We start from the raw sequence: 27,086 nt of genomic DNA, 5'->3' as shown, positions 1-27,086 counted from the left end.
CACTTTGGGTGAATGTCAATGATGAAACGGTTTTTCCTACACTTTGATGAAGTGTGGATACACTATGAACACTGTGAAACACTTAAGCAAAGAAGAAATACCTTAGAATTAGTAATTTGATTACCAAATCGAGCGTCGAACGTGTTTTAACCTTTGTGGCTTCCACGATTTTTGTAGTTGTCTAGTTTCTATCCAGTTTTCAAGAACTAAACGCAAATATTTTTATGGTTGGATTCAGCTATCTTTTGTACTTTAAAAATACTATTTATTGATATATAATGGGTCTTGATCCAATTTAAAATGAGAAACGTACATGCGTTTTACTGGAATGAATCATATTTTGACCCATCGAGGGTAAAATGGTCACTTCATTTGATGTACAAATGATTTTTTTATCCAAACTATTTCAATTAGAAAGTAAATTGGACAAGCTTTCTAACGGTTCAAACCACGCAAAAATTGGAGTTCGGGGGTGTTCGGGACAAGTCCGCAAAATTTGACATGTTATTCAACATTTATGCGCCTCAGGCGCAAATCCTTTGTGCCCAGGCGCATTTCAATGCGCCCCGGGCGCATCTTGAACATTCCACAACAAGTCCAATTTTGCGGACTTGCACCAGGCACTCTCGAACTCCAATTTGTTTGTGGTTTGAACCATTAGAAAGCTTGTCCAATCTAGTTTTCTACCGAATTTTTTTGATTAAAAAAAATTTGTACATCAAAATCCATGACCATTTTACCGTCAATTGGTTGGAAAACAAATTATTTCAATATAATGCTCGTATAGTTTCAATTTTAAATCGGATTAAGACCAATTTTATAATGATAAATAAGGTTTTTTTGCTGTATTAAAAGACGATGGAAACGACCAATTTAAATATTGAAGTTTTGTTTTTGAAAAGTTGGTCGAAGGGAGACTAATTCAAAAGATCATCGGGGCGACAAAGGCTAAAGTACGTTTTCGCGCCCATTTACACATTCTAAGGTCCATTCAATGCACACATCCCTAGTTCTAGGATATTCATTCTGTAAGAGTGTCCACAAGGTTCATTGGGCTCTCCACTCTTTATTAAATAATCAAGATTCACCCTAAGGTAGGAGTACTTTTGATGAGGGTGAGAGATAGCAGAGGGAGTCGAGCTCAGAGGGGTGAGTTTTTTTTTGTAATGTTATTACGTATGATCCAATAATAGTTAAGTTTCTCTTAATTCGTGTGTGAGTGTTTGGATTTGATCCTTGACGCATAACACGAGTCCACTCAAAGAGCTATAGTACAAGTTTGTTTTGGTAAGTTGCTTTCATTAAGAAAAAAACAAACCAGAAAGCTAGAAAAAAACAAACCAGAAAGCTAGTACAGATTTCTAGCATTTGAGGGTGTGATTGATCCAAAAATTGGATTTCTTCTCTCTCTTTGAGCGGGGATCCACTCAACGTGGGTGTCGAGCTCCTTCCGCTTCTCGTCAATCCGACATATTCTCATTTCACTCGGTTTATTTCTACGGTGCGTCTGGCGAAATTGCTGTGTGAATTACCCCATATGGGGGTGATCTACTATAATAAGCCATTTCGTCGGGCTATGTTTCCTTGTCACTTCGTCCCATTTCCGCTATTTCTGTTTTCAAAAAACTCATTATGATACACAGAATAAGCCTATGGCCAGGGTAGGAGATACCATAGCGACTTGGCTCTGGGGTGGTTTTCTCTGAAATTTCACTACTGATTTCTTTGAATGCGCCCCGGGCGCATCCTTTTTTCTCTAACTTAGTAATGCTCCTTAGGCGCATTTGAATTGCTCCTTGGGACTTGGGAGCATTTACTTTTTTCTCTTTTGATGTAATGAACCACTAAATTTCTCTCATTTTTTAAAGCGCCTTTGAATTGCTCCTTGGGAGGATTCAGTTTTTCCTTTATGATGTAATGAACTACTGAAATAGACATTCAGTTTTTCATCAAACAGCCAAGAGGGCATAACCAATGCACCAAACATTTCACATAGACATCCATCAATCTGATTCAAAACTCATTATGGTAGTTGCCAAACAATATATCATTCAGATTCCTTCTTTCAAACAAAATACCAATCAGAAGCAATAATATAGCTTGGTTCAATGTGGGGAAAGAGATCAAAAGCCGAATCGCTCAAACCTGAACCCACATACATGGCCCTTGATTATTGAGACAAATAGTCACTTCCTCATTTATAAGAAAGGAGAAATTACATTAAGCCCCCTCCAACTATACCTCGGTAATGAGTTGCCCCCTTATCATTTAACTTGGACACTTAACCCCCTTCATCTTTTATCTCGCGCAAAATGGAAGATGCCGTTAACGGAATTACTGAAATTACCAATTTACCCTCTTTCAGCCCTGAATAAGATGATGCCCTGATGACAAACCGGTCGTCCACTCGGTCGACCACCAGGTCATCCACCCGGTCGACCACTCTGTCAACCGGCCAGTGTAAAACGACCTCCAACGGCTAGTTCCCACTGTAGTTCCTACCAACAAATTCCATACTAGTGTTTAACCCATTCTATACACGGGCAAAACTAACCCATTCTAACGTTGTGTCCGTTCGATGCACGGGGCAATTAAAAAAAGTAGCTTGCCTTTTTGGGTAACAACTACCATTTCCAGTACTTTGTTTCTGGGTTGTAATCTTTATTGGAATGCACTACATTAATCAACCAATACTCATTCATATTGTACATAAGCCAAAGCAGGGTACTTTTCAGTCTCCATTTTCTTGTACATGTGGGATAAAAAAAACGAGAACAATCAAAACGAAACCTATTTTCTTCCACCACGGTTACTGCTTCAAACATAGGACTTCCTTCTACATTTGCCAAATTTTTTTCTGCATTTGTTGAACTTCTTTATGCATTTGTTCTTTCATTGCTTCCAACACTTCCACTCTACTTTCCAATTCATCAACCTTTCTCTGCAACTCTGACTTGTAGATCTGTAAATTCTGGGTGCTCTCTATGTTGGACTGGGTGCTCTCGGATTTTGGTGGGTCGACCCAGATGAAAAATTCACAACCGAATTTTGTCTGCAACCACAAATACAATGAGACCCAGTGCTACCTTCCATCACAGAGAGAGAGAGAGAGAGAGAGAGAGAGAGAGAGAGAGAGAGAGATTTCAGAGAAAAAGATAGAGGGAGAGAGTACCATTGGGAGGGGCAGAGAGAGAGAGATTTCATAGAAAAAAAGAGAGTGTGTATCGTTGTATGTATTATTGACTAACGGCTCACTAACGGATGGTGGTTCACGCGATAAACGATGAAGGGGGTTAAGTGTCCGAGTTAAACAATGAAGGAAGCAACTTGTTACCGAGGTATAGTTGGAGGGGGCTTACTGTAATTTCCCCTATAAGAAAATACACAGAGTTAGCAGAGGAAGTTTAGATGTATGTATGTCAACTTCCTTTCACCTGGGAAGGTAGTAAGTTGATCATCAATCAGCTGATCTTGTGAGGATTCAACTCCATTATTGAAGGAAAAGACATCTAAAAGCATGACAATAAGTTGTAACAATGCAGAGTTCGTGCATGAATCCATCACATATATATGCAACAACGTTCCACGAAACAGATTATATAGTATTGCTTGCATTCAAGCAAACTTATGCGAAAAATAAAACTTATTTGATGAAACGAAAGCCCCAACCCCTACCTATAACGTACTTTGATACAACGGTCATTAATCTGCTAGTCAGTCAACAAGTACCATAGAATGAACTTGGCTTATAGAAAATTTTCCTGAATAGAGAATGTTAGGAATCCGTTGTGGCGGCACTAAAGATCGCAGTTTTAATGTGGCGGCAATAGACTGAAATATAGAAAATACTGTCAATCCTTTTCGGTGTTCTCGTTTTGAAATATTCTCAATTTTTTTTGTGTTGATAGTTTTAGCGAGACACCAAATTTAAAATTGAAAATATTTAAGTCCCGCTTTGGGCGAATGCCAATGATGAAACGGTTTTTCCTATGCTTTGATGAAGTGCGGATACTCTATGAACACTTGAGCAAAGAAGAAATACCTTAGAATTAGTAATTTGAATACCAAATCAAACTTAGAACGTGTTTTAGCCTTAGTGGCTTCGACGATTTTTGTAGTTGTCTTGTTTCTAACCAGTCTTCATGAACTAAACGCAAATATTTTTATGGTTAGATTCCGCCATCTTTTTACTTTAAAAGCACTATTTATTGATATATAATAGGTTCTGATCCAATTTAAAATGAGAAATATGCACGCATTTTACCGGAATGCATCATATTTTGACCCATCGAGGATAAAATGGTCACTTCTTTTGAGGTACAAATGATTTTTTATCCAAAGTACTTCAGCTAGAAAGCGAATTGGACAAGCTTTCTAATGATTCAAACTAGGCGAAAATTGGAGTTTGGGGGTATCCGTAACAAATCTGCAAAGTTTGACATGTTATGAAGCAATAATGCGCCTCAAGCGCAATCCTTTGCGCCCAGCTGCATTGCAATGCGCCCCAGGCACATTCTGAACATTGCAATTTGCAGACTTGTCCTAGATACTCCCAAACTCCAATTTGCTCGTGGTTTAAACCATTAGAAAGTTTGTCCAATCTACTTTCCTACCGAATTGGTTTAGATGAAAAATAATTTGTACATCAAAATAGATGACCATTTTACCCTCAATTAGTTGGAAAACAAATTCTTTCAATAAAACGCTCGTATCGCTTTCATTTTAAATCGGATTAAGACCAATTATATAATGATAAGTAAGGTTTTCATTGTATTAAAAGTTGATGGAAACAATCAATTAAAATAATAAAATTTCATTTATGAAAATTAGGTTGAAGGGAGACCGATTCAAAGATCATTGGAGCAAAAAAGGATAAAGTACGTTTTCGCTCCCATTTACACATTCTAAGTTCCATTCGATGCGCACATCCCTAGTTATAGGGTATTCGTTCATTCTATAAGAGTGTCCACAAAGTTCATTGGGCTCTGCACACTTAATTAAATAATCAGAAATCGTTTCATCATCAAGATTCACCCAAGGCGAGACTTGTGTTGAGGGTGAGAGATAACCAAAGGGCCGGAGTCGATCTTGGAGAGGTGCTTCTCTGGAGAGTTTTTTTTTTTTTGTAATGTTATTGCGTATGATCCAATAATAATTTTCTCTCAATTCATGTGTGAGTGTTTGGTTTTGATGCTCGAAGCGCTACACAAGTCCGCTCAATGAGCTTTAGTACAAGTTTGTTTTGGTAAGTTGCTTTTCATTAAGAAAAAAAGAAACCAAAAAACATGGACCAAGGGGATATTGGATACCCTTGAGAGTCCACCACAAAAAATTGCCATGTACAAGACAAGACACCAAACCAAAACAGAAAGAAGAAAGGAATTACAGGGCTAAAAAGCAGAACAAAGGGAACTCAAGAGGTAGAAAAGACTAGCTGAAGCTAGAACCAACTCAATCACATTTCAAGCTGTACAGAGCTACTTATTGAACTCATTATTGGGCTGTCTTCTCCAAGAGGACATAGAGGATTTGATGTCAACAAGGATTCTGCAGGTTAGGCTCTCTATGTATGTCCAGAGACTTTCCCTAGAAAATTATTTTGTTCCTCTCACACCATATGTGGTAGATGGTTGCGAGCTGAAAGAGAGAAATTGAGATAGTGTTTAGCCATGGTCGAACACCTAGCCGGGCTTGTTATCCGAGGAATGATATTCTCCAGAATAATAGGAGAGAATCCCAAACCATTTCTCAATAATAGTTAGTTTCACACAGCTTTAGATCACTCGGTTTTCTGTAATTCAGAGAATCCAATTCTTTCAACGGTAATAAGAAGATGAGATATGGAAAATAAATTTTAATAACTAATAATGGGTATGTGTACCTTTGGATGATAAAATTGTAGAATTGTGAATAGTTCACCTACCTAATTCAAACCCGCGCTCCCTACTCGCACTTTAAATCAATCAAAATTTCTTGCCCTTTTCTCTCCCCATTCATAAATCCCTCCACAAATATGTAGTCTAAAAAACAATGGATTAGTACAAAATGCGCAAACTATAGCGCACTCATTATCAAAATCTCTTGATCACCATGTTTTAGGGGAAGGAAGAAAAAAGAGAGTAGGAAGACGTTAAGATGTTCAACCTTTGAACCCTAATAAAGGATGGGAAACCAGCTATCTACAGGGCTAATTTAGAGGGTTCAAACAACCGAGTCGAACTGAGCACAAACCAAGCAGAATGTGCAAAAGCAGCAAAACCCAGTTTGTTACTTTGGGGTTTCTTTCCCACATCGACTAAGCAAAAAAAAACGAGGAGAGAAAATGCGACTATAAAATAAGTAGCAAAAGAGAAGAGAAGACATACCTTTCTAGGCCTTCGGGCTAAGATCAAGTGTAGTATTTGTCCTTATTAGTTTAACATCTTATATGTGGGCCATCGGCTCACTCTTTATTAAATTAATTTTTTGAGGGGGAGGGCCCACTACAGTAGCTCGCTACTAGCTGGGGCCTCTCTTGCGTTGCCTTGTTGTTGCACTATTGCCTTGCCTAGCACACCCCACACAAATTAACCAACTATTGCCTTGGCCTAGCACACCCCACCCAAACCAAGTTCAAAGGTTTCTGTACTTCGTGTCTAGAACCAAATTAGTTGGCTTGACATCTGCAGATGCGTGTAATTGAGAAGTAGTATTTTGTCTAACAGTATTTTGGGTTGACTCTTAGTTTTTAACTTACACAAAAAAAAAAAAAAACTAAAAATACAAACCGACTCCAAATACGAAGAACTCTCAGTCAGTTCATTTTGTGAGTAATTTTCTTGTAGTTCTTTGATAGTTTTTTTTAGGCCCAAGATAGAGCTCCATGAGAATCATGAGCACAGTGCCCCCATGTCCAAGAACCATTTCTAAACTTTTGAATGATGTGTGTGTATAGATACACACACGCCTGAAAACCAAAAAATATGTCAATGAAATCTTCATGGATGGAACTCATGGAATCACTTTGTTCGGGCTTCTTGTGCCTCCCTATGCTTTAACAATCCTTATAAAAGATTGCCATTTTTTACTCCTCCCAATTCGGACTAGAAAAATTCAGTAAAAAAATAGATTAAAAATATTTGTTGCATCACATGCGCCTCAGGTGCCATTTGAGTGCGCCCCAGGCGCATTTGCGCTCGGGCACATCAACATGTCATGTCCAATTACAGTTGAAAATTTTTATATTCTATGCGAGATTATGTAGGATTTTATGCTAGAAGAATTGCATAACAGCACTAGTAAAAGTAATCAAATAGTTAACCAAAATATATTAGAAAAGCTTGTGGGGTTGGTTGAGGCACGCGGAACTGCGCTCTCCCTTATGAATGATACACCCCCTTTTAAACCGGATTGGATGATGTTATTTCTTCAAAATACGATGATCTCTAAGTCCACTTTTTTACAGTGAAGCAAAACTTTACGAACCGATTATTGCCCAACACTCAAATACTCTGAGAAATATATGATCACGATGTGAACCAAACATTGAAGAAGTTCGAGCAAGTGTTTTCTTTTTCTTTTTGTGTTCTCAAAAGGAGATGAAGGAGCTATTTAATCTCAAAGTGTTTTCTGTTCCTTTCTCTCCATCCCATATTCCCAGCTATATTTGCATACCCATATGTGATTTTTAGAGATTCAATGAGGAATGGATTGAAATAAATAGTACTCATTGTTAGAGAATCATTCCCAATGCAGAGAGTGTCTAGAAGTAGAACATGCACGCAGAATATTTTCCTGAATAAAGAATGTTAGGAATCCGTTGTGGCGGCACTATATAAAGATCGTAATTGTAATGTGGTGGCAGTAAACTGAAATATAGAATATATGATCAATCCTTTTCGGTGTTCTCGTTTGGAAATATTCTCAATTTTTGTTGTGTTGATAGTTTTAGCAAGACACCCAATTTTGAATTTGAAAAAATATTTAAGCCCCACTTTGGGCGAATGTCAATGATGAAACGGTTTTTCCTACACTTTGATGAAGTGTGGATACACTATGAACACTGTGAAACACTTCAGCAAAGAAGAAATACCTTACAATTAGTAATTTGATTACCAAATCGAACGTAGAACGTGTTTTAACCTTAGTGGCTTCGACGATTTTTGTAGCTGTCTAATTTTCATGAACTAAACGCAAATATTTTTATGGTTGGATTCAGCTATCTTTTAGTACTTTGAAAACACTATTTATTGATATATAATGGGTCTTGATCCAATTTAAAATGAGAAACGTACATGCGTTTTACTGGAATGAATCATATTTTGACCCATCGAGGGTAAAATGGTCACTTCATTTGGCGTACAAACGATTTTTTATCCAAACTACTTCGGTTAGAAAGTAAATTGGACAAGCCTCCTAACAATTCAAACCACGCGAAAATTGGAGTTCGGGGGTGTTCGGAACAAGTCCGCAAAGTTTGACATGTTATTCCGCATTAATGCGTCCCAGGCGCAAAATCCTTCGCGCCCAGGCGCATTTCAATGAGCCCCAGGCGCATCTTGAACATTCCACAACAAGTCCAATTTTGCGGACTTGCCCCAAGCACTCCCGAACCCCAATTTGCTCGTGGTTTGAACCGTTAGAAAGCTTGTCCAATCTACTCTCCTACCGATTTGGTTTTGATTAAAAAAAATTTGTACATCAAAATCCATGACCATTTTACCCTCAATTGGTTGAAAGACAAATTATTTTAATAAAATGCTCGTATCATTTTCATTTTAAATTGGATTTAGACCAATTATATAATGATAAATATCATTTTTTCACTGTATTAAAAGTTGATGGAAACGATCAATTAAAACATTGAAGTTTTGTTTTTGAAAAGTTGGTCAAAGGGAGACTAATTCAAAGATCATTTGAGCGACAGGGGCTAAAGTATGTTTTCGCGCCCATTTACACATTCTAAGGTCCGTTCGATGCACACATCCCTAGTTCTAGGGTACTCATTCATTCTGTAAGTGTGTCCACAAGGTTCATTGGGCTCTCCACACTTTATTAAATAATTAGGATTCGCCCAAGGCGAGAGTACTTGTGATGAGGGTGAGAGATAGCAGGGGGAGTCAAGCTCAGAGGGGTGAGTTTTTTTTGTAATGTTATTACGTATGATCCAATAATAGTTAAGTTTCTCTTAATTCGTGTGTGAGTGTTTGGATTTGATCCTTGACGCATAACATGAGTCCACTCAAAGAGCTATAGTACAAGTTTGTTTTGGTAAGTTTCTTTCATTAAGAAAAAAACAAATTAGAAAGCTAGAACCAACTCAATCACATTCCAAGCTATACAGAGCTGCTTCTTCTCCAATAGAACATAGAGGGCTTGGTGTCAACAAGGATTCTGCAGTCTGGGCTCTCTATGTATGTGCAGAAACTTTCCCTAAAAAATTATTTTGTTCCTCTCACACCATATGTGGTAGACAGTTGCCCCGGGCGCATCTTATTTTCTCTCATTTTGTAGGGCACATCAAGCACATTTGAAATGCGTGTTGGGAGCATTCAGTTTTTCTCTGTTCATGTAATTTCATTCCTATATATAACATCCAATGGCTCATAGATTTCAAGAATTTGAAGGTGCGATTGATTTCCTGAAACAAAACCATGGATCAATCATTGGGCATCAACGCAGCTCCACCTCGACTTCTTTATCAAATCGTTGTCGTTCGTACTCTCCGTACTTCTTGTACTCCATTATATTGCACCATTCAACAACAGCTTTGAACTTCACTAAGTATTGTGGCCAGCATTTTTAGGTTCCAAATCTAAGAGCCATTTTGCTACATATTCAATTTTTTTCAACACACAAGAATGCAATTGCTTCCCACATTACTAGTTTCTTAGACCAATTTGAGTATGTGGGCGCGCACCGAGCAATTTAAATTTCTACTTAGCGTGAAGATACATTGGCTTATAGAATAACCACGAGATTGGGTTTAGTAGTAGGCCTGCTGTTCTTTTGGAAACTCATATGAGTTATTCAATTTGTTCCTACTTGTTCGGCTCATAAAGTTTGTAATGATCGTAGTGATTCGGTGTTAAACATGAAAAAAAACACGTTTGGCTTAAAATTTACAGACTAATATGATCAGTGAGAGTTCTTGCATGTGCGACAAACTTGACGAGTCAAATACATACATGATTTGGATCACTCTTTTGGTTCAAAGATAGAGCTCCATGAAAAGCACGAGCACAGTACCCCCAGGTCCAAAGAACCACAGATTACTTGCATATTTCAACCATTTCTAAACTTTTGAATCCTTTATATATATACTAGTGTTTAAGCACGTGCTTCGCACATGGATTTATACGTGCAAGGAGTTCATAGAAAAGGAACATGATAATGAATATGCAAGTGTCCTTGGTGGCAAAACTTAGAAGCTCTAGGTTTTAGACAAAATGAGCTATGAGCTAATGTGTATAAATTTATTAATCACATACATTGAGGCCAATCCCAAACACAATTTTTTGTGTACATAGAAAGGAAATTTTCCCACACTATTAGAGAAAAAGATTGATCATGATTAAAAAAGTGTTCAAATTTGACAGACAACAAGATACTTAATCTAAAGAGATGTAACTTCAAGTAGTTTACTTTAGTACCGACCATTGAAACACATCATGAAGCACACTCAAAACATTTGCCAACCCACAAATCATAGCTGACATGGATTTCTAGTTGGATTCATCCGGCATAGAAATACAATTCATTGATTTTGAACGTGATGGTTTCATATTAGATGTGTGCTAAGTGTAAAGAAAAGAGATAATGCAAGCACCGCACGGTGAGTCCAGCATAAAAGTTTCGTATAACCAGCAACACATATTGGAAACATCACACGAGGCAATAATTTAAAGCATAATAAAAATCGGCTTTGACTTCTTTCATGCTTTCCCATATCAAGTGTAATTAAATAGCTACTATTAGGATTAGAAAAAGCAGAGACAAATCAAACAGTACCCATGCCACAAAGTATGGCCGTAGGGGGAATAATATCACAGGAGAAAGGTTGTATGGCGTTTATAAATTTTTGGGGAGGATAAGAAAGAAGAATTTTATTAAGTAGATATGACAACAAGCTAATAAGGAAAGTGACAATTAGCATCAATATCGAAAAAAAATATTCCAACTAAGTTAGTACAAACCTTTCGACCAATCAGGTGCTTGCCAAAACCTACAGAAAGTTGGTAACACACCAACCGAAAGATGATCCCCCATACAAACTAAGACATAAGCATACGACATCTTGACCGATAATTCCAGCACCGAATTCGTTAGCCATGATAGAGTAGCCTTCAGTTGCAATCACCCAAAGACCTGGATTTTTATTCTCGGTTATTTAAAAGCTTTTACCCCTTCAAGAACATAGATGAAATATTGGATGGATACTCTTTATATGCACTCCTTACATTTCGTAGCTCCAAAAAAGCATCCCAACCCAGATTGTCCCATAGCAAGCAATGTCATTCCTACCCAGCCAAAACCTCCAAAGACCGCCAAATCTTCCCAAATTGCTCTTTAGCGCAGTCCTTTAAAACTTGAAAAAATGAACCACCACCTAAGGCCTATATATGCATGCCCCAAATGCAGCTTGAACTTTTGACAAACCCACTGCCTTTTTCTCGTCGCTAATCCCTTACTAAATCTCCCAGAAATCGTGGACCAAATCAAGCATGAACTACTACAAAGTCCCTAGCTTTTATTCCTGCAAATCTGTTTATGTGACTATCTTCATTCCCTTTTTAAACAATTCCCATGATCTTTTTTTTTTCCTTTTTTTGATCGGCAACAATACCCATGATCTTGCCAACCTCTACGACCGTATCAAAGTTCCTAATTATAATTTGAGTTCTATACAAATATCCGAAGAAGAAGTAGACGTAGCACTTACCTGTTTAGATGAGGCTGAACTTTAGGATCCTTAGAATTGCACTTGCTCATCAATTTCCTGTATCATATACTCTTCAATGGGCCAGTTACCATTTATTTCGAAGGCTGCCTTTTTCATTTTCTTCGATGTTCTTACTGTATAACTTTGGAAAACAAAAGTTTATTCATTTCTTGGCATCTATGGTAGCATTGTTGGATGAAATTATAATTGTTGGCAAATTCATTTTTTATTAGAAACTGAAGTCCGGAAGTAAATGAAACGAAAAGGCCTAAAACTTTGGATCTATTTGGACTTGGCCGTGAGAAGTAATATATTGATATCATAATCTTTTTTTTTTTCCCCTCAAAATGCAAATGCATATAGTTGGTTTGCCGTGCAACTTTTGTCATCATGCATACAATTATTCTTGAATTTTCTCCGATGGAGCTTGAATTGTCGTTTGTATGTAATGAAGATCAATTGATGACTTGATAACAATAGGTCATAACCACAATACAAAATACGCACAGTGAAATCAAGTCTACTAATAACATACAAAAATTTCATGGAAAACAAGATGAGAGAGGGGGGCGAAGAACAATCACACATGTTTTTATTTTCAAACTGGAGAAGTAAATCACCTATTGGATTCATTAAAACAAAGAAAATTTAACATAGAAGGAGACTTCAAACAATACCAGTAGGGAGTCTAGGGACTACGGCATTTAAGAAGTAAGTTCCAATAGGTCTGCACTCTGCACTATTAATTTATCCAGGGGATCGTCCACCGCACAAGGGGGTACTGGTGCTCAATTCACTTATTTGCGGGGCTAGCATGCGCAGGGTGTTTTAACCTGGGAGCGGCAATATGTCAAACTTCTGTGGCACAAGAATATGTTTATTGTTCAAGAAAAACCACTCAATCCCAACACACACACACACAGAGATGAACCTGCATTCAGTCAGATCTTTTGTCGCTTGCTGTCATGGAAGATTTTGTTTGAGTGCGAGATTTATTACTCTTTCGATTGAAAGGTTGTAAGGCATGAAGATACAAACTGATGTCCGTTGGGGGCGCCTATACTCTTCGGCGTGAATTAAGCAAGCTCCCAACCTTCCGAACCGTCATGTAACGAACCAGTTGGTTTTTGCTTCCAAAAACGTCAAAGGGTGCCGGTGCTTAAGGGTATTTTGGAAAGAGACGTAGGATGGGGCAGGTATTAATTGCAAGTGATTGGGGCATTTATGAAAAATCAAAAGTAGGAAACACCTTCGTACATTTAAAAGAAGTAGTATAGATATACCTGAAAATCAAATTATATGTCAATGAAATCTTCATGGATGGAACTCATGGAATCACTTCGTACGGGGTTCTTGTGCCTCTCTTATGCCTTTTTTAGTCTTCTTCATGCCAATTCGGACTACAAAAGCCTAGTAAAACACAAATCAAAAAGAATATTTGTTGCATCACATCGCCCCAGGCGCATTTAAGTTGCGCCCGAGAGCATCCACATTTTCGCTCTTTTTGTAACGTGCCCTAGGTCCAATTGAACACGCCCCCTGGCGCATCCTATTTTCTCTCATGATTTCCTCCAAACGCCTCCGTCTAACCTAAAAATAATTCCAATAAGCTACAGGCGCAATTGAATGCACCGTAAGAAGTTGAAAATCTGAAAAACCATATATAAATATATATTCATTGAGGAAGAAAACTCAGTAGACGCTTAGTACAATACATTCTCTTCTCGTTTATTTGGTCATGGAGTTCAATCCAACAGATTCATTTTCTCTGTTTTTGTAATGTGGCTCAGGCGCAATTGATCGCTCCCCGGGCGCATTCTTTTTTCTCTCATTTCATAACGCGCCTTAGGCGCATTTGAATTGCTCCTCGGGAGCAACCACTTTTTTCTCTTCCGATGTAATAAACCACTGAATTCCATGCCAACATGCTCAAAAGTGCAAAATGTTTTAACTAGGAACTCCATTATTCTTGAGACAAATCTTGAACAAAAAAATTGGGCCTCGAGGCACTTTCAAACGGAAACAAAACAATTTAATTCCTACATATGACATCCATGGCTAGGCTGGTAGATTTCTAGCATTTGAGGCAGTGATCGATCTCCGGAAGCAAAACCATGGATCAATCCTTTAGCTTCAACGCAGGTCCACAGTACCCCGGCTTCTTCATCAAATCGTTGTCGTTCATAAATTTATGTAGTTCTTCAACTCCATCCCACCTCTCAACAACAACTTGAACAGTACTAAGTGTAATAACCAGCATTACTAGGTTCCAAATCCAAGGGCCTCTTTGCTACATATTCCCCTGTTTTTTTGGTTCCCATGAACTTCTCTCTCCATGTCCGCGCACTTTGCATAAAAATCCAACAATGAAGTTTGGAGAACACTGCCATAAAGTCCATTTTCAATAGCAAAACCGTGCAATTTTTTGCCTTGAAAACTATTACCATTCTCCCTAGAAGCTGAAAATACTTAATTAAGTTTAATGTCTCACTGCTAAGCCTTACTTTATCTTGAATTTTGTTGAAGCACTTGTCAACTTCCATGATATCCTGTCTTGAAATGTAAGTATGCAACAAGAAATCAAGATATTCTAAGAAACAACATCCCTTCTGTCAATTAGTGTAGGGTCCGTTTTAGAACATCTTGGCCGCAACTTATTACTCATGGTCGCATGTTTTGACTCCTGGCTGCATTTTCTAGTAAAAGCGTGATTAGGGTATGGTCCGTTTCCGGACATCTTGAAGCATCTTATTACTCATGGCCACAATTTTTGACATTTGGCCGCAATTTTTAGAAAGCGTGGTTACGGAACACGATTTCAAAAAATTGCGGCCAAGTGTCAAAACGTGGGGCCATGAGTAATAAAATGCGGTCAAGAGTAATAAGACACAGCCAAAATGTCCAAAAACAAACCATTAACTAATCAGCTTTTATCTTGGCCGCATCTTATTACTGTTGGCCGCACGTTATGACACTTGGCCGCGATTTTCTGAATGCGTGACTAGTATACCCGTCATCGTGGCCGGAGCGTTGGGCTTCCATTGAGGAATTGGGTTTTGAGGCGGGCCCCTAGTGCTTAGTGGACTGAATTGAGCTTGACCAGCTGGCCCACCTAATTTTAAGCCAAACCCCATTGAAATAGATCAACGAAAAAAAACTTATAAAAAAACGTGCGGTTAGGAGTAATAAGATGCGGCCAAGAGTAATAAGATACGGCCAAGATAAAAGCGTGATTAGTGTATGGTCTGTTTTCGGACATCTTGGACGCATCTTATTACCCTTGGACGCATCTTATTACTTCTGGTCGCTTGTTTTGACACTTGGCCGCAATATTTAGAAAGCGTGGTTACGGAACACGCTTTCATAAAATCGCGGCCAAGTGTCAAAAATGGCATCCATGAGTAATAAGATGTGGCCAAGAGTAATAAGACGCGGCCAAGATGTCCAAAAACAGACCATACACTAATCACACTTTTATCTTGGCCGTATCTTATTACTCTTGGCCGCATCTTATTACTCCTAGCTGCACGTTTTTTTATAAGTTTTTTTTCATTGATCTATTTCAATGGGGTTCTTTGATAGCTTTTTTCAGGCCCAAGATAGAGCTCCATGAGAATCACGAGCACAGTGCCTCCATGTCCAAGAACCACAGATTACTTGCATATTTTAACCATTTCTAAACTTTTGAATCATGTGTGTGTGTATATAAGGCAATCTTTTATAAGGATTGTCAAAGCATAAGAGAGGCACAAGAAGCCCGTACAAAGTGATTCCATGAGTTCCATCCATGAAGATTTCATTGACATATTTTCCGGTTTTCAGGTGTGTGTGTGTGTGTGTATATTTTACTCCTCCCAATTCGGACTAGAAAAAAATTCAGTAAAAAAATAGATTAAAAATATTTGCTACATCACATGCGCCTCAGGTGCCATTTGAGTGCGCTCCAGGCGCATTTGCACCCGGGCACATCAACATGTCATGTCCAATTACAGTTGAAAATTTTTATATTCTATGCGAGATTATGTAGGATTTTATGCTAGAAGAATTGCATAGTCACACCAATAAAAGTAATCAAATAGTTAGCCAAAATATATTAGAAAAGCCTATGGGGTTGGTTGAGGCACGCGGAACTGCGCTCTCCCTCATGAATGATACACCTCCTTTTAAACCGGGTTGGATGATGTTATTTCCTCAAAATATGATGATCTCTAAGTCCACTTTTTTACAGTGAAGCAAAACTTTACAAACCGATTATTGCCCAACACTCAAATACTCTGAGAAATATATGATCACGATGTGCAGATAATTGCATAACCAAACCTTGAAGAAGTTCGAGCAAGTGTTTTGTTTTTCTTTTTGTGTTGTTCTCAAAAAGGAGATGAAGGAGCTATTTAATCTCAAAGTGTTTTCTGTTCCTTTTTCTCCATCCATATTCCCGCTATTTGCACACATATGTGATTTTTAGCGATTCAATGAGGAATGGGTTGAAATAAATATTTTCCTGACAGAGAATGTTAGGAATCCCTTGTGGCGGCACTATATAAAGATCTTAGTTGTAATGTGGTGCCAGTAGGCTGAAATATAGAAAATACAGCCAATCATTTTCGGTGTTCTCTTTCATAAATATTCTCAATTTTTGTTGTGTTGGTACTTCTAGCAAGACACCCAAATTTGAACTTGAAAATATTTAAGCCCTACTTTGGGCGAATGTCAATGATGAAATAATTTTTCCTACGCTTTGAAGAAGTTTGGATACTCTATGAACACTATGAAACACTGAAGAAAATAAGAAATACCTTAGAATAGTAATTTGATTACCAAATCGAACATAGAACGTGTTTTAGACTTAGTGGCTTCGACGATTTTTGTAGTTGTCTTGTTTCTATCCAGTTTTCAAGAATGAAACGAAAATATTTGTATGGCTGGATTCCACCATCTTTTAGTACTTTAAAAACTTTATTTATTGATATACAATGTGTCTTGATCCAATTTAAAATGAGAAACAAACACGTGTTTTACAGGAATGAATCATATTTTGACCCATCGAGGGTAAAATGGTCACTTCATTTGATGTATAAATGATTTTTTATCAAAACTACTTGGGATAGAAAATAAATTGGACAAGCTTTGTAACGGTTCAAACCACGCTAGAATTGGAGTTCGGGGATGTCCGGGGCAAGTCCGCAAAGTTTGAGCAACATTAACGCATCCCAGGCGCAATCCTTCACGCCCAGGCGCATTTCAATGCGCCCCGGGCGCATCTTGAACGTTGCACAACATGTCCCAACTTTGCAAACTTACCCCAGACACTCCCGAACTCCAATTCGCCCGTGGTTTAAACCATTAGAAAGCTTGTCCAATCTACTTTGCTACCCAATTTTTTTTTATTAAAAAAAATTGCACATCAAAATCCATGACCATTTTACCCTCAATTGGTTGAAAAACAAATTAAAATTATTTTAATAAAATGCTCGTATCGTATTCATTATAAATCGGATTAAGACCAATTATATAATGATAAATAATGTTTAATTTTTCACTGTATTAAAAGATGATGGAAACGACCAATTAAAATATTGAAGTTTTGTTTTTGAAAAGTTGGTCGAAGGGAGACTGATTCAAAAGATCATTGGAGCGACAAAGGCTAAAGTACGTTTTCGCGCCCATTTACACATTCTAAGGTCCATTCGATGCACACATCCCTAGTTCTAGGATACTCAATCATTCTGTGAGAGTGTCCACAAGGTTCATTGGGCTTTCCATACTTTATTAAATAATCAGGATTCAGGATTCGCCCTAAGGCAGGAGTACTTGGTATGAGGGTGAGAGATAGCAGAGGGAGTAGAGCTCAGAGGGGTGAGTTTTTCTTTAATGTTATTGCGTATGATCCAATAATAGTTAATTAAGTTTCTCTTAATTCCTGTGTGATTATTTGGTTTTGATCCTTGATGCACAACACGAGTCTACTCAAAGAGCTTTAGTACAAGTTTGTTTTGGTAAGTTGCTTTCATTAAGGAAAAAACAAACCGGAAAGCTAGAACCAACTCTATCACATTCTATACAGAGCTGCTGCTTCTCCAAGAGAACATAGAGGGTTTGATGTCAACAAGGATTTTGCAGGCTAGGCTCTCTATGTATGTGCAGAGACTTTCCCTAGAAAATTATTTTGTTCCTCTCACACCATATGTGGTAGACGGTTGCCCTGGGCGCCTTTTATTCTCTCTCATTTTGTAGGGTGCATCAGGCACATTTGAATTGTGCGTTGGAAGCATTCAGTTTTTCTCTGTGGATGTAATTTCATTCTTACATATAACATCCAGTGGCTCATAGATTTCAAGAATTTGAAGGTGCGATTGATTTCCTAGAACAAACCCATGGATCGATCATTGGGCATCAACTCAGCTCCACCTCAGCTTCTTCATCAAATCATTGTCATTCATACTCTCCGTACTTCTTGAACTCCATCCCACCATTCAACAACAACTTTTGTTCCCATGAACTCTACACGCTGTCAATAACGCTCCCAAAATCTTACCACATGGAAAAGTCACAAGTCTCAAAATCATACCGAATGCCCATTCCCAGATCGGCCCAACAAATCCTCGTTGAGCTTCCCATTCTGAATCTCCATTTCATGGCACAAAAGACTCTACAGCCTTCACTTAAGAAGGCCATAGTGGCTACAAGTAGATAATAAGCTCACGAAGGTCATACTATTCGGCTCCATACCTTCTTCCACCATTTGACGAAAAAAAATTCAGGGCTTCAAAACCTAGCCCATGGGCTTCGCAGCCCTCAATCATCGATTTTCATGTCACGAGTTCTCTATTTATCACGCTATCAAAACATAGTCTAACATAAGAAATGCTTCCGCTTCATGCGTAAATGTTTAAGCATGGATAAACTGGGATGATTTGACATTTATCAATAAAACTAAAACTGATTTTTGGTGTGAGCTCAAATCCAAGGTTCAGAAACTATGGGGTCCACGATCTCCTACTCAACTTGTAGAGCATTGAAGAACAAATTATGAAGCATGTAACCTGAGAATCAAAACATATATATGTTAATGAAATCTTCATGGATGGAACTCATGGAATCACTTCGTACGGGCTTCTTGTGCGACTCTTATGTTTTAACAACCCTTATAATGTTGGATTGCCTTTTTTTAGTCTCCTTCTAATTCGGACTAGAAAAACTCAGTAAGAAACAAATTAAAAATATTTGAGTGCGCCCCAGGCGCATTTAAGTTGCGCCCGGGCACATCCACATTTTCTCTCTTCTTGTAATGTGCCACAGGAACAATTGAACGTGCCTCTGGCGCATCCTATTTTCTCTCATTTTGTAATGCGCCTCAAGCGCATTTGAATTGCCCCTCAGGCGCATTTGAATTGCCCCTCAGGGGCATTCACTTTTTTCTCTTTTGATGTAATGAAACACTGAATTCCATGCCAACATGTTCGAGTGCAAAATGTTTTAACTGTGAACTCCATAATTCTGGTTTCAAATACAAATTATGCTTCCTCAATGGATGGTTAAGGCTCTAGATGGATTCTCCACCGACTGGTTTGTAGGTGTAAAGGTCAACAGGAAACTGGTGTTTAATTGTTTCTTCGAACGGAAGTGAGTGGGCTTTGCACTGGTAATTTGCTTCACAACTCCTCCTCTGAGTTATCCAGTGGTGCCACTACCAAGACTAAAGGTAAAGGATCCTTCAGCTCAGTCTTATTGCATACTGGATTATATTTTTCATGAGGCAGATCAAACATATTACGTGCTAGACAGTTGGGAAGAAAGAGAAGAGCCATATGATTTCTTTCCCTCGCTTTTCTGTAGCTTTGATCTTCAAAACCCAAATCACAGAGGTGCCTTTTCACCCAAAACCAAATAACCGAACCAAGAAGCTTGGACAGAAGAATTTCAACAACAAGAACAGCGGATCAGAATACACAACGAATCAAGACCCCGTGTTAAGAGAAGTTCAATCCTTCTGCAATCACCACTAGGCCATCCATGACAAACCATAAGGCCATGTTTGATTCATTGGCTCGAAAAATAGAGAACCTTGGTATGAATGATGGCCTAGGTATTGGCAGTTTTGTTGACATGATACGAACCAAAATAGACATGAGATGGTATTAACTTTGTGTCACTAGGGAAGGTCGTAAGTGGATCATGAATTAGCTGATATTGTAAGGATTCAACTCCATTGTTGAAGGAAAAGACATCTGAAAGCATGACAATAAGTTGTAACACAGCAGCGTTTGTAAACTTATCGAGCTTTTATAAAATCATCTTTTGCCAGGCAAATATATATATATATATATGCCAAACTGTCAACTAAATGCGTTTGAAATCAGAGAGAGGTCATGCAGGCAAGTGGTTGTGGCAAAATAGTTGCAGACTCAGACAAATGTCTTTAAAATGAGAAAAGCCCTTATGTGATGCAATATTTATTGTTTTCATGGAAAATCAAAAGTCACCATCCAACATGACAATTGGCAAACAATATCTGAAGTGTAGTTAACATGATCTTGAAAACTTCTATAGTTACCATACATGTATGTGTTACTCCTACCAAGTTTCAGATTTTCATTGAAAAGAAATAAAAGGCTTAAAAAGCATCAAATGTAAGGTTACAGACAGTTGACATACATCAACACTGTATTAAGACATCCTGAATTACACACTTTTGTAATGCGCCTCAGGCGCAAGTGAATCGCGCCTCAGGCGCATTGGAATTGCACCTCGAGAGCATTGTTTTTCATTTTTGATGTAATTTCATTCCAACATAGAACATCCAGTGGCTCGAAGATTTCAAGCATTTCAGTGTGTCATCAATTTCAAGAAATGAAGCCATGGATCGATCCTTTGGCTTCAATGCCGCTCCACCCCGGCTTCTTCATCAAATCGGTGTCGTTCATACCTCTCCGTACTTATTCAACTCTATCCCACCTTTGAACAACAGCTTGAACATTACTAAGTGTAATAGCAAGCATTATTGGGTTCCAAATCCAAGAGCCTTTAGCTACATATTCCCCCCCTTTTTTTTGTTCCTATTGAACTCTACAGGCTGCCAATAGCGCTCCTCAAATACTACCACATGGAAAAGCCACTAGTTTCATAACCAAACCGAAAGCCTCGTTGAACTTCCCAGACTGGCTCAACAAATCCACGATACAAGTGTAATGATTCAGATCGGGTTCCATTCCGAATCTCAATTTCATGGCATAAAAGACTCTACAGCCTTACTTAAAAGGCCAAGCGTGGCTACAAGTAGATAATAAGCTCAAGAAGGTCAATACTATTCTGCTCCAGTCCTTCTTCCATCATTTGACGAACAATTTGCAGGGCTTTGAAACCTAGCCCTAGGTCTCCACAGCCCTCAATAACCAATGTCCATGTCACAAGTTCACTATTTATCATCCTATCAGCCACAGTTTCAAGCCGCCAATATTAGTATACACAACGATGAGACTTTTAAAGATTTCAGCCGCAGAACTCCTCAAAAAAAGAAAAAGAAAAAGAAGATATCAGCCACAGATTCTAGACTTCCATTGCCCATTTGCCGGAACAGTTCTATGGCATTCTCAAAATGGAGGGCATTTTGAGTATGATTCTAAAACTAGTGCTGCTATTCTTAAAGGGAATTTGTCTAAACAATCTGAGCTGCTCTATCCATCTACTCGAACTTTGCATGTCACACCCTCGATTTTTAACATAATTTAAATAATACATTTCAATAAAGAGTTCCACTTATCATAGATATAATACCCCAAAGAAGTTCCCACCTATTCAAATTACAAAAATAAGTCCCCAAGATTAAAGTTATACAGCTTAGGCACTCCGGCCCAAATAGAACTTAAGTATTTGTACGAACTAACCCTTAAGTTACAAACAATTTAGTCAAAATAGAATTTCTAAAATGAATAGTTACAAACTCATCTTTTCTAAAGAAAGTCCATTACAAAAGATGATTAAATAACTACATGAGGTTGGCTTCCAAAAGTTGTTCACTTCAAGCACTCAACATATGCAATCTACTATCCAGCATTTAAACCTGAAAAAAAAGATTAGGTTGAGATACACTAGCCCAGTAGGAAAATCTTTACCGCTCTATATGTAAACATGATGAAAATGTGCAGGTGAAAAAAAGACAAGAAGTACGACTCAATCGATAGATAACAATAGATTTAAGAGCATTCCAACGTTCAATATGATCATCTTAATGCATGCTTATAACTCAATGTACCACCAAATTCACACGATGTTAAACAACTCAAGTAACCTTGACACGACTCACTATCGCCAATCACCTCCATCGGTATTTCCACCCCTTCACCACGAGGATTACCGTGTTACCACCTATTGAGTCACGGTGATCCCTAACAACTTGGGTCACCGTATTACCACCCCTTGCTTTACGGGACCGTCTAAGTCGTCGTATTATCACCTCTTGCGTTACGAGACTTCCCAAGTCGTCGTATTACCACCTTTTGCGTTACGAGACATCCTAAATCAACTTCTGACACAAACAACTATTTTCTTACTCGATATACAAGCTATGACCTTCCCAAGACCACAATCAAACATAGAATATGTTACGACATGCCAACCATATCGCAAATATGTCACAAACGTTCATAAACATTCGACCAATCAATAATATGCGAAATAACAAAGTTTTAAACAATTAAACCTTTATCATTTTCTACTAACGGAAGGCCTAAGGATCACAAATAACATCAACTGATCTTAGGACGTCAATTAGATATGCAAAAGATAGACTAGAAGGTATCCGAAAAGGTTTAAAAGCGATTGGGGGTTGAAACGATCGAAGGAACGCAAAATTGCATCGAAGCTGTCCAGGACAACACAGGGTATTGATACCCCGGAATCAGGTATCAATACCTGACCAGCTGGAAATCCAGAGAAGGATGGGGTATCGATACCCATTTTTGGGTAACAATACCCCGCTGTTTTGAGGCGATTTTCTGCAGTTTGACAGACATTCAAAGCACCAAAGGGGGACGATCAAAGCATGATTTCTACATCATTTCAACATATATACACATAAAGAAGGTAAAGAAATCCCTACATCGTGACGATAACCAAGATCTACGTGTTTTGAACAAGCCCTAGCTTTCTTGAACTTCAAATCTTCGATTCGAGCCCGACCCAAGGATTTCCAAGCTCAAGGATGCGAATGGAGGGTCGAATGAAGGTTGATTCTTGAAGGTTTTGAGGTATTTGAGTGAGGTTTTGTGTGAGGAGAGGAGAGGGAGAGATAGGCCGGTGGAGAGGGGGAGAGAGAGACGGATGAGAGAGAGTGGAGGGGAGAAAATAATCTCCTACACTATACACCTACTATATATACTCATATATTCTTAAATCACACACTCACTCCCTCAATTCTCTATTCTTTCACTTCAATTCCCAAATCAAATAATCACCCAATAAACCACTTTTTCTCATTTAGACATTTATTAATCATTTTCAATAATTAAAGAAAATACGGGTCTCTACATTGCATAAAAACCCAAGGAATGAAGTTTGGAGAACACTTTGATAAAATTCATTTAAAGTAGCAAAACCATGCAATTTTTGCCTTGAAAACGATTACCATTCTCCCCAAAAGCTGAAAATACTTCTTACGAGCTTCTTGTGCCTGTCTTATGCTTTAACAATCCATATAATGTTCAAAGGATTACCAAGTGTTCTCAGCATGTTCTTGACGGATATTAATTATCAAAACACGTTTTGGACCGTCATTTTTCCCTTTCAAAAATCTTTCTATCTGCCCAAAATATTTTCCATGCTCACTTTTGGGGATTTATACTTTTACAATATTAATGTCTCTCTAATTTTTTTTGTCTTTATTTAATTTTCTTTCGCATTAGTTAGTTTTGCATCAAAGTTTTTTATGGATTATTGGTTCGTTTCGATGAGAGAAATCGAAGAACTATAAAATTATGACCCAAACTCAAATATTATTCGAAAAAAAAAAAGCCAAGAAAAATTCCGAAAAGTTTGAATATTGTTTGGCCTTTTTTTGGATTTTTCCAAAAATAATTGAGTTTGGGTCATAATTTTTCACTTCTCCGACTCATCTCATTGAGACGAATCAATAGTTTACAAAAATTTGACGCAAACTAACAAATGCAAAAAAATTTGAATAAAGGCAAAAAAAATATTCCGTTCGGCAGGAAAATAAAAATGTTTGCGCAATTCATTTAACATTTTGATAGAGAGACCATTCCAAGTGACTGTCCAAGCATACACCACAATCTTTGAGCCCTTCCAATTTCTTGCGGAGTCAATGGATCACAAACGGGGCCAAAGAATGCTGCCAAGCACCCCGATGCCAAGCGGGTGTTGAGCGGCATCCAACCGTTAATTTCGGCACGAATCACTAGGATTGAATGCCGAGCGACATTTGCTACATTGCACCGTCTTCGTAATGAAGCATGCTATCTGATTCGTTTTATCTCCACTTTATTCTAGAATTCAAGTTCATTTACCAAGTACAAGGATGCATTTGTAAATCCAATAACTCTTCAAAAGGAAAATCTCAAAAGTATTTGTTGCATCACATGCGCCTCAGGCACAATTCGAGTGCACCTTAGGCGCATTTAAGTTGCGCCCGGGCGCATCCTCATTTTCTCTTTGTTTTTGTAATGTGACTAAGGCGCAATTGAATGCGCCCGGGGCGTATCATATTTTCTCTCATTTCATAATGCGCCTCGGGTGCATTTGAATTGCTACTCGGGAGCATTCACTTTTTTCTCTTCTCATGTAATGATTATGAACCACTAAATTCCATGCCAACATGCTCAAAAGTTCAAAATGTTTTAACTGTGAACTCCATAATTCTGGATCCAAAAAAAAATACTCCAGAGGTCATTGGTTCTTGTGTTAGCCCACATTTATTTGTCTATGAGACAAATCTTGAACAAAAAATTTGGGTCTGGAGGCACTTTCAAAAGGAAACAAAACAATTTCATTCCTACATATGACATCCATGGGCTCACAGATATCTAGCATTTGAGGGCGTGATCGATCTCCAGAAGCAAAACCATGGATCAATCCTTTGGCTTCAACATAGCTCCACCCCGGCTTCTTCATCAAATTGTTGTTGTTCATACATCTCCTAGTTCTTCAACTCCATCCCACCTCTCAACAATAGCTCGAATAGTACTAAGTGTCGTAATAGCTAGTCAATATTACTGGGTTCCAAATCCATTCGCATTTCTTGGAACGAGTCGAAAGCACCACATATATTTCCTTCAAAAACATAACCCGCAATTATCAGAGTCCAAGAGACCAGATCACTATTAGACGTTCCATAAAACAGCCAAGAGGCATAACCTATGAACAGACAGTTCACATAGACATCTATTATTGTATTGCAGAAATACATATCTGATTCAAAACCCATTTTATTTTCCAAACAAAACCCCAATCAGAACCAAGTAATTCTGGAAAATGGGATTAGAAGGTTTAACAGCTTTCAATTTTCCTTCCATGAGGTTTTTTAATAGGAAAAATAACAGCCAAGGACGTGTTTGATAATTAATACCCTCCAAGGACATTTTCAGCATTAACAAATGTTCTTAAATGTTCTTAGCATGTCCTTGACGGGTATTAATTATCAAAACACGTCCTGGGCCGTCATTTTCCCTTTTTAATAAGGGAATTTCAGCCACAAACTTTGACAAGATGGCGGCAAACTTATGTATCATGGCCCAAACTTTAACAAGATGGCCGCAAAGTCGTGCATCATGGCCGTGACTTCGGATTTTTGGTAAAAAAAATTAGGTCTTCAAATTAGACTTCTTGAGCTCTATTGGACTTAGCCTACCTCCATTTCAAATGCTATAGAAGCAAATCCAAAACAACCCTTCAAAATTTTGTTATCACCCCAATACACCTTTCTTGTAAAAGTAATTCAAGATCCATATTTTCAACATCATTTTTTTGAAAACTAAAATTATATGAAATTGATTGGAGGCCCGCGATTACAATCCCAGCACTTGGGTTGAAAAGGTGATAAAAAAGAGAACTATCCAAATCTTCGAAGCCGATAACAATTATAACTTGTTTATGACCAAGCTTATAAGATACAGCTTTTAGAAAATGGGGTGTTTTTCATGCTCGGATGTAAACGGCATTAGGAGTGCACTTTAAATGCTAGGAGAAAGGAAATTAGGAGTTCAACTTTCTCTCCAAGCTAATTTAGAGTTTTTTTTTTGGTTCTTAAACAATCTGATACTCACTAAATTCAGCAGTTACAACTATAATTGGGACACAAGGACTCACGAGGTTAATTGATTCTCTTGTATCAAAAACATAACCAACAAAGATTGCCACCGTTGATGACAAATAATTTGGGCCTCGAGGCATTTTCAAAAGGAAACTGTACAATTTCATTCCTATGTATGACATCCATGGCAGGGCTCATAGATTTCTGGCATTTGAGGGTATGATCGATCTCCAGCAGAAAAACTGTGGATCAATCATTTGGCTTCAACGCAGCTCCACCCCGGCTTCTTCATCAAATCGTTGTCATTCATACATCCGTAGTTCGGCAACTCCATCCCACCTCTCAACAACAGCTTGAACAGTACTAAAAGTGTAATAGCCAGCATTACTGGGTTCCAAATCCAAGAGCCTTTTTGCTGCATATTCCCCCATTTTTTCGGTTCCCATGAACTTCCCTCTCCATGTCCCCACACTTTGCATAAAAATCAAACAATGAAGTTTGGAGAATACTTTGATAAAGTCCATTTTCAATAGCAAAATCATACAAATTGTTGCCTTGAAAAAGATTACCATTCTTCCGAGAAGCAGAGATACGAGAGGTCAATGTCCCACTAGCTGCTAGGCCTTACTTCACCTTTCATTTTGTTAAACCTATTTTCTCCTTCCACAATATCCTTTCTTGAAATGTACCGAGAAATCGACATATTCTAAGAAACAGCACCCTTTCCATCAATTTCATTGAAAAAGATATCTACCTCATCGATACTACCCGCATTGCTATACAATTTCAAAATTGAGTTTTTCATCACATAGAAATGCAATTTTTTTTGCCCCCTTCAATTGCAAAGGAAGGCGAGAATCGTAAGACAATGACGAAGACTGGTTTGAACAAATTCAGCACCCT

At 38.1% G+C, this 27,086-nt stretch overlaps 1 protein-coding gene and 1 non-coding gene across 2 annotated transcripts in view; one reads left to right on the top strand and one right to left on the bottom strand.

Moving 5' to 3' along the window:
• Window positions 1-26,755, bottom strand: part of LOC131328274 (pentatricopeptide repeat-containing protein At2g03880, mitochondrial-like) — a 47,905-nt gene extending 21,150 nt beyond the window's left edge. Inside the window, exon 1 of the mRNA XM_058361240.1 lies at window positions 26,523-26,755. Coding sequence (XP_058217223.1) covers window positions 26,523-26,755 — 233 coding nt within the window. The remainder of the gene's footprint in view (window positions 1-26,522) is intronic.
• Window positions 6,362-6,561, top strand: LOC131331702 (U2 spliceosomal RNA). Its single transcript, XR_009201501.1, has one exon. It is a non-coding gene; the product is annotated as a U2 spliceosomal RNA (small nuclear RNA).
• Window positions 26,756-27,086: the final 331 nt, after the last annotated feature.

Source organism: Rhododendron vialii, chromosome 6a (assembly GCF_030253575.1).
Source record: "Rhododendron vialii isolate Sample 1 chromosome 6a, ASM3025357v1".
NCBI classification, from domain to species: Eukaryota; Viridiplantae; Streptophyta; class Magnoliopsida; order Ericales; family Ericaceae; genus Rhododendron; species Rhododendron vialii.
This window is presented reverse-complemented; position numbering and strand designations above follow the sequence as displayed.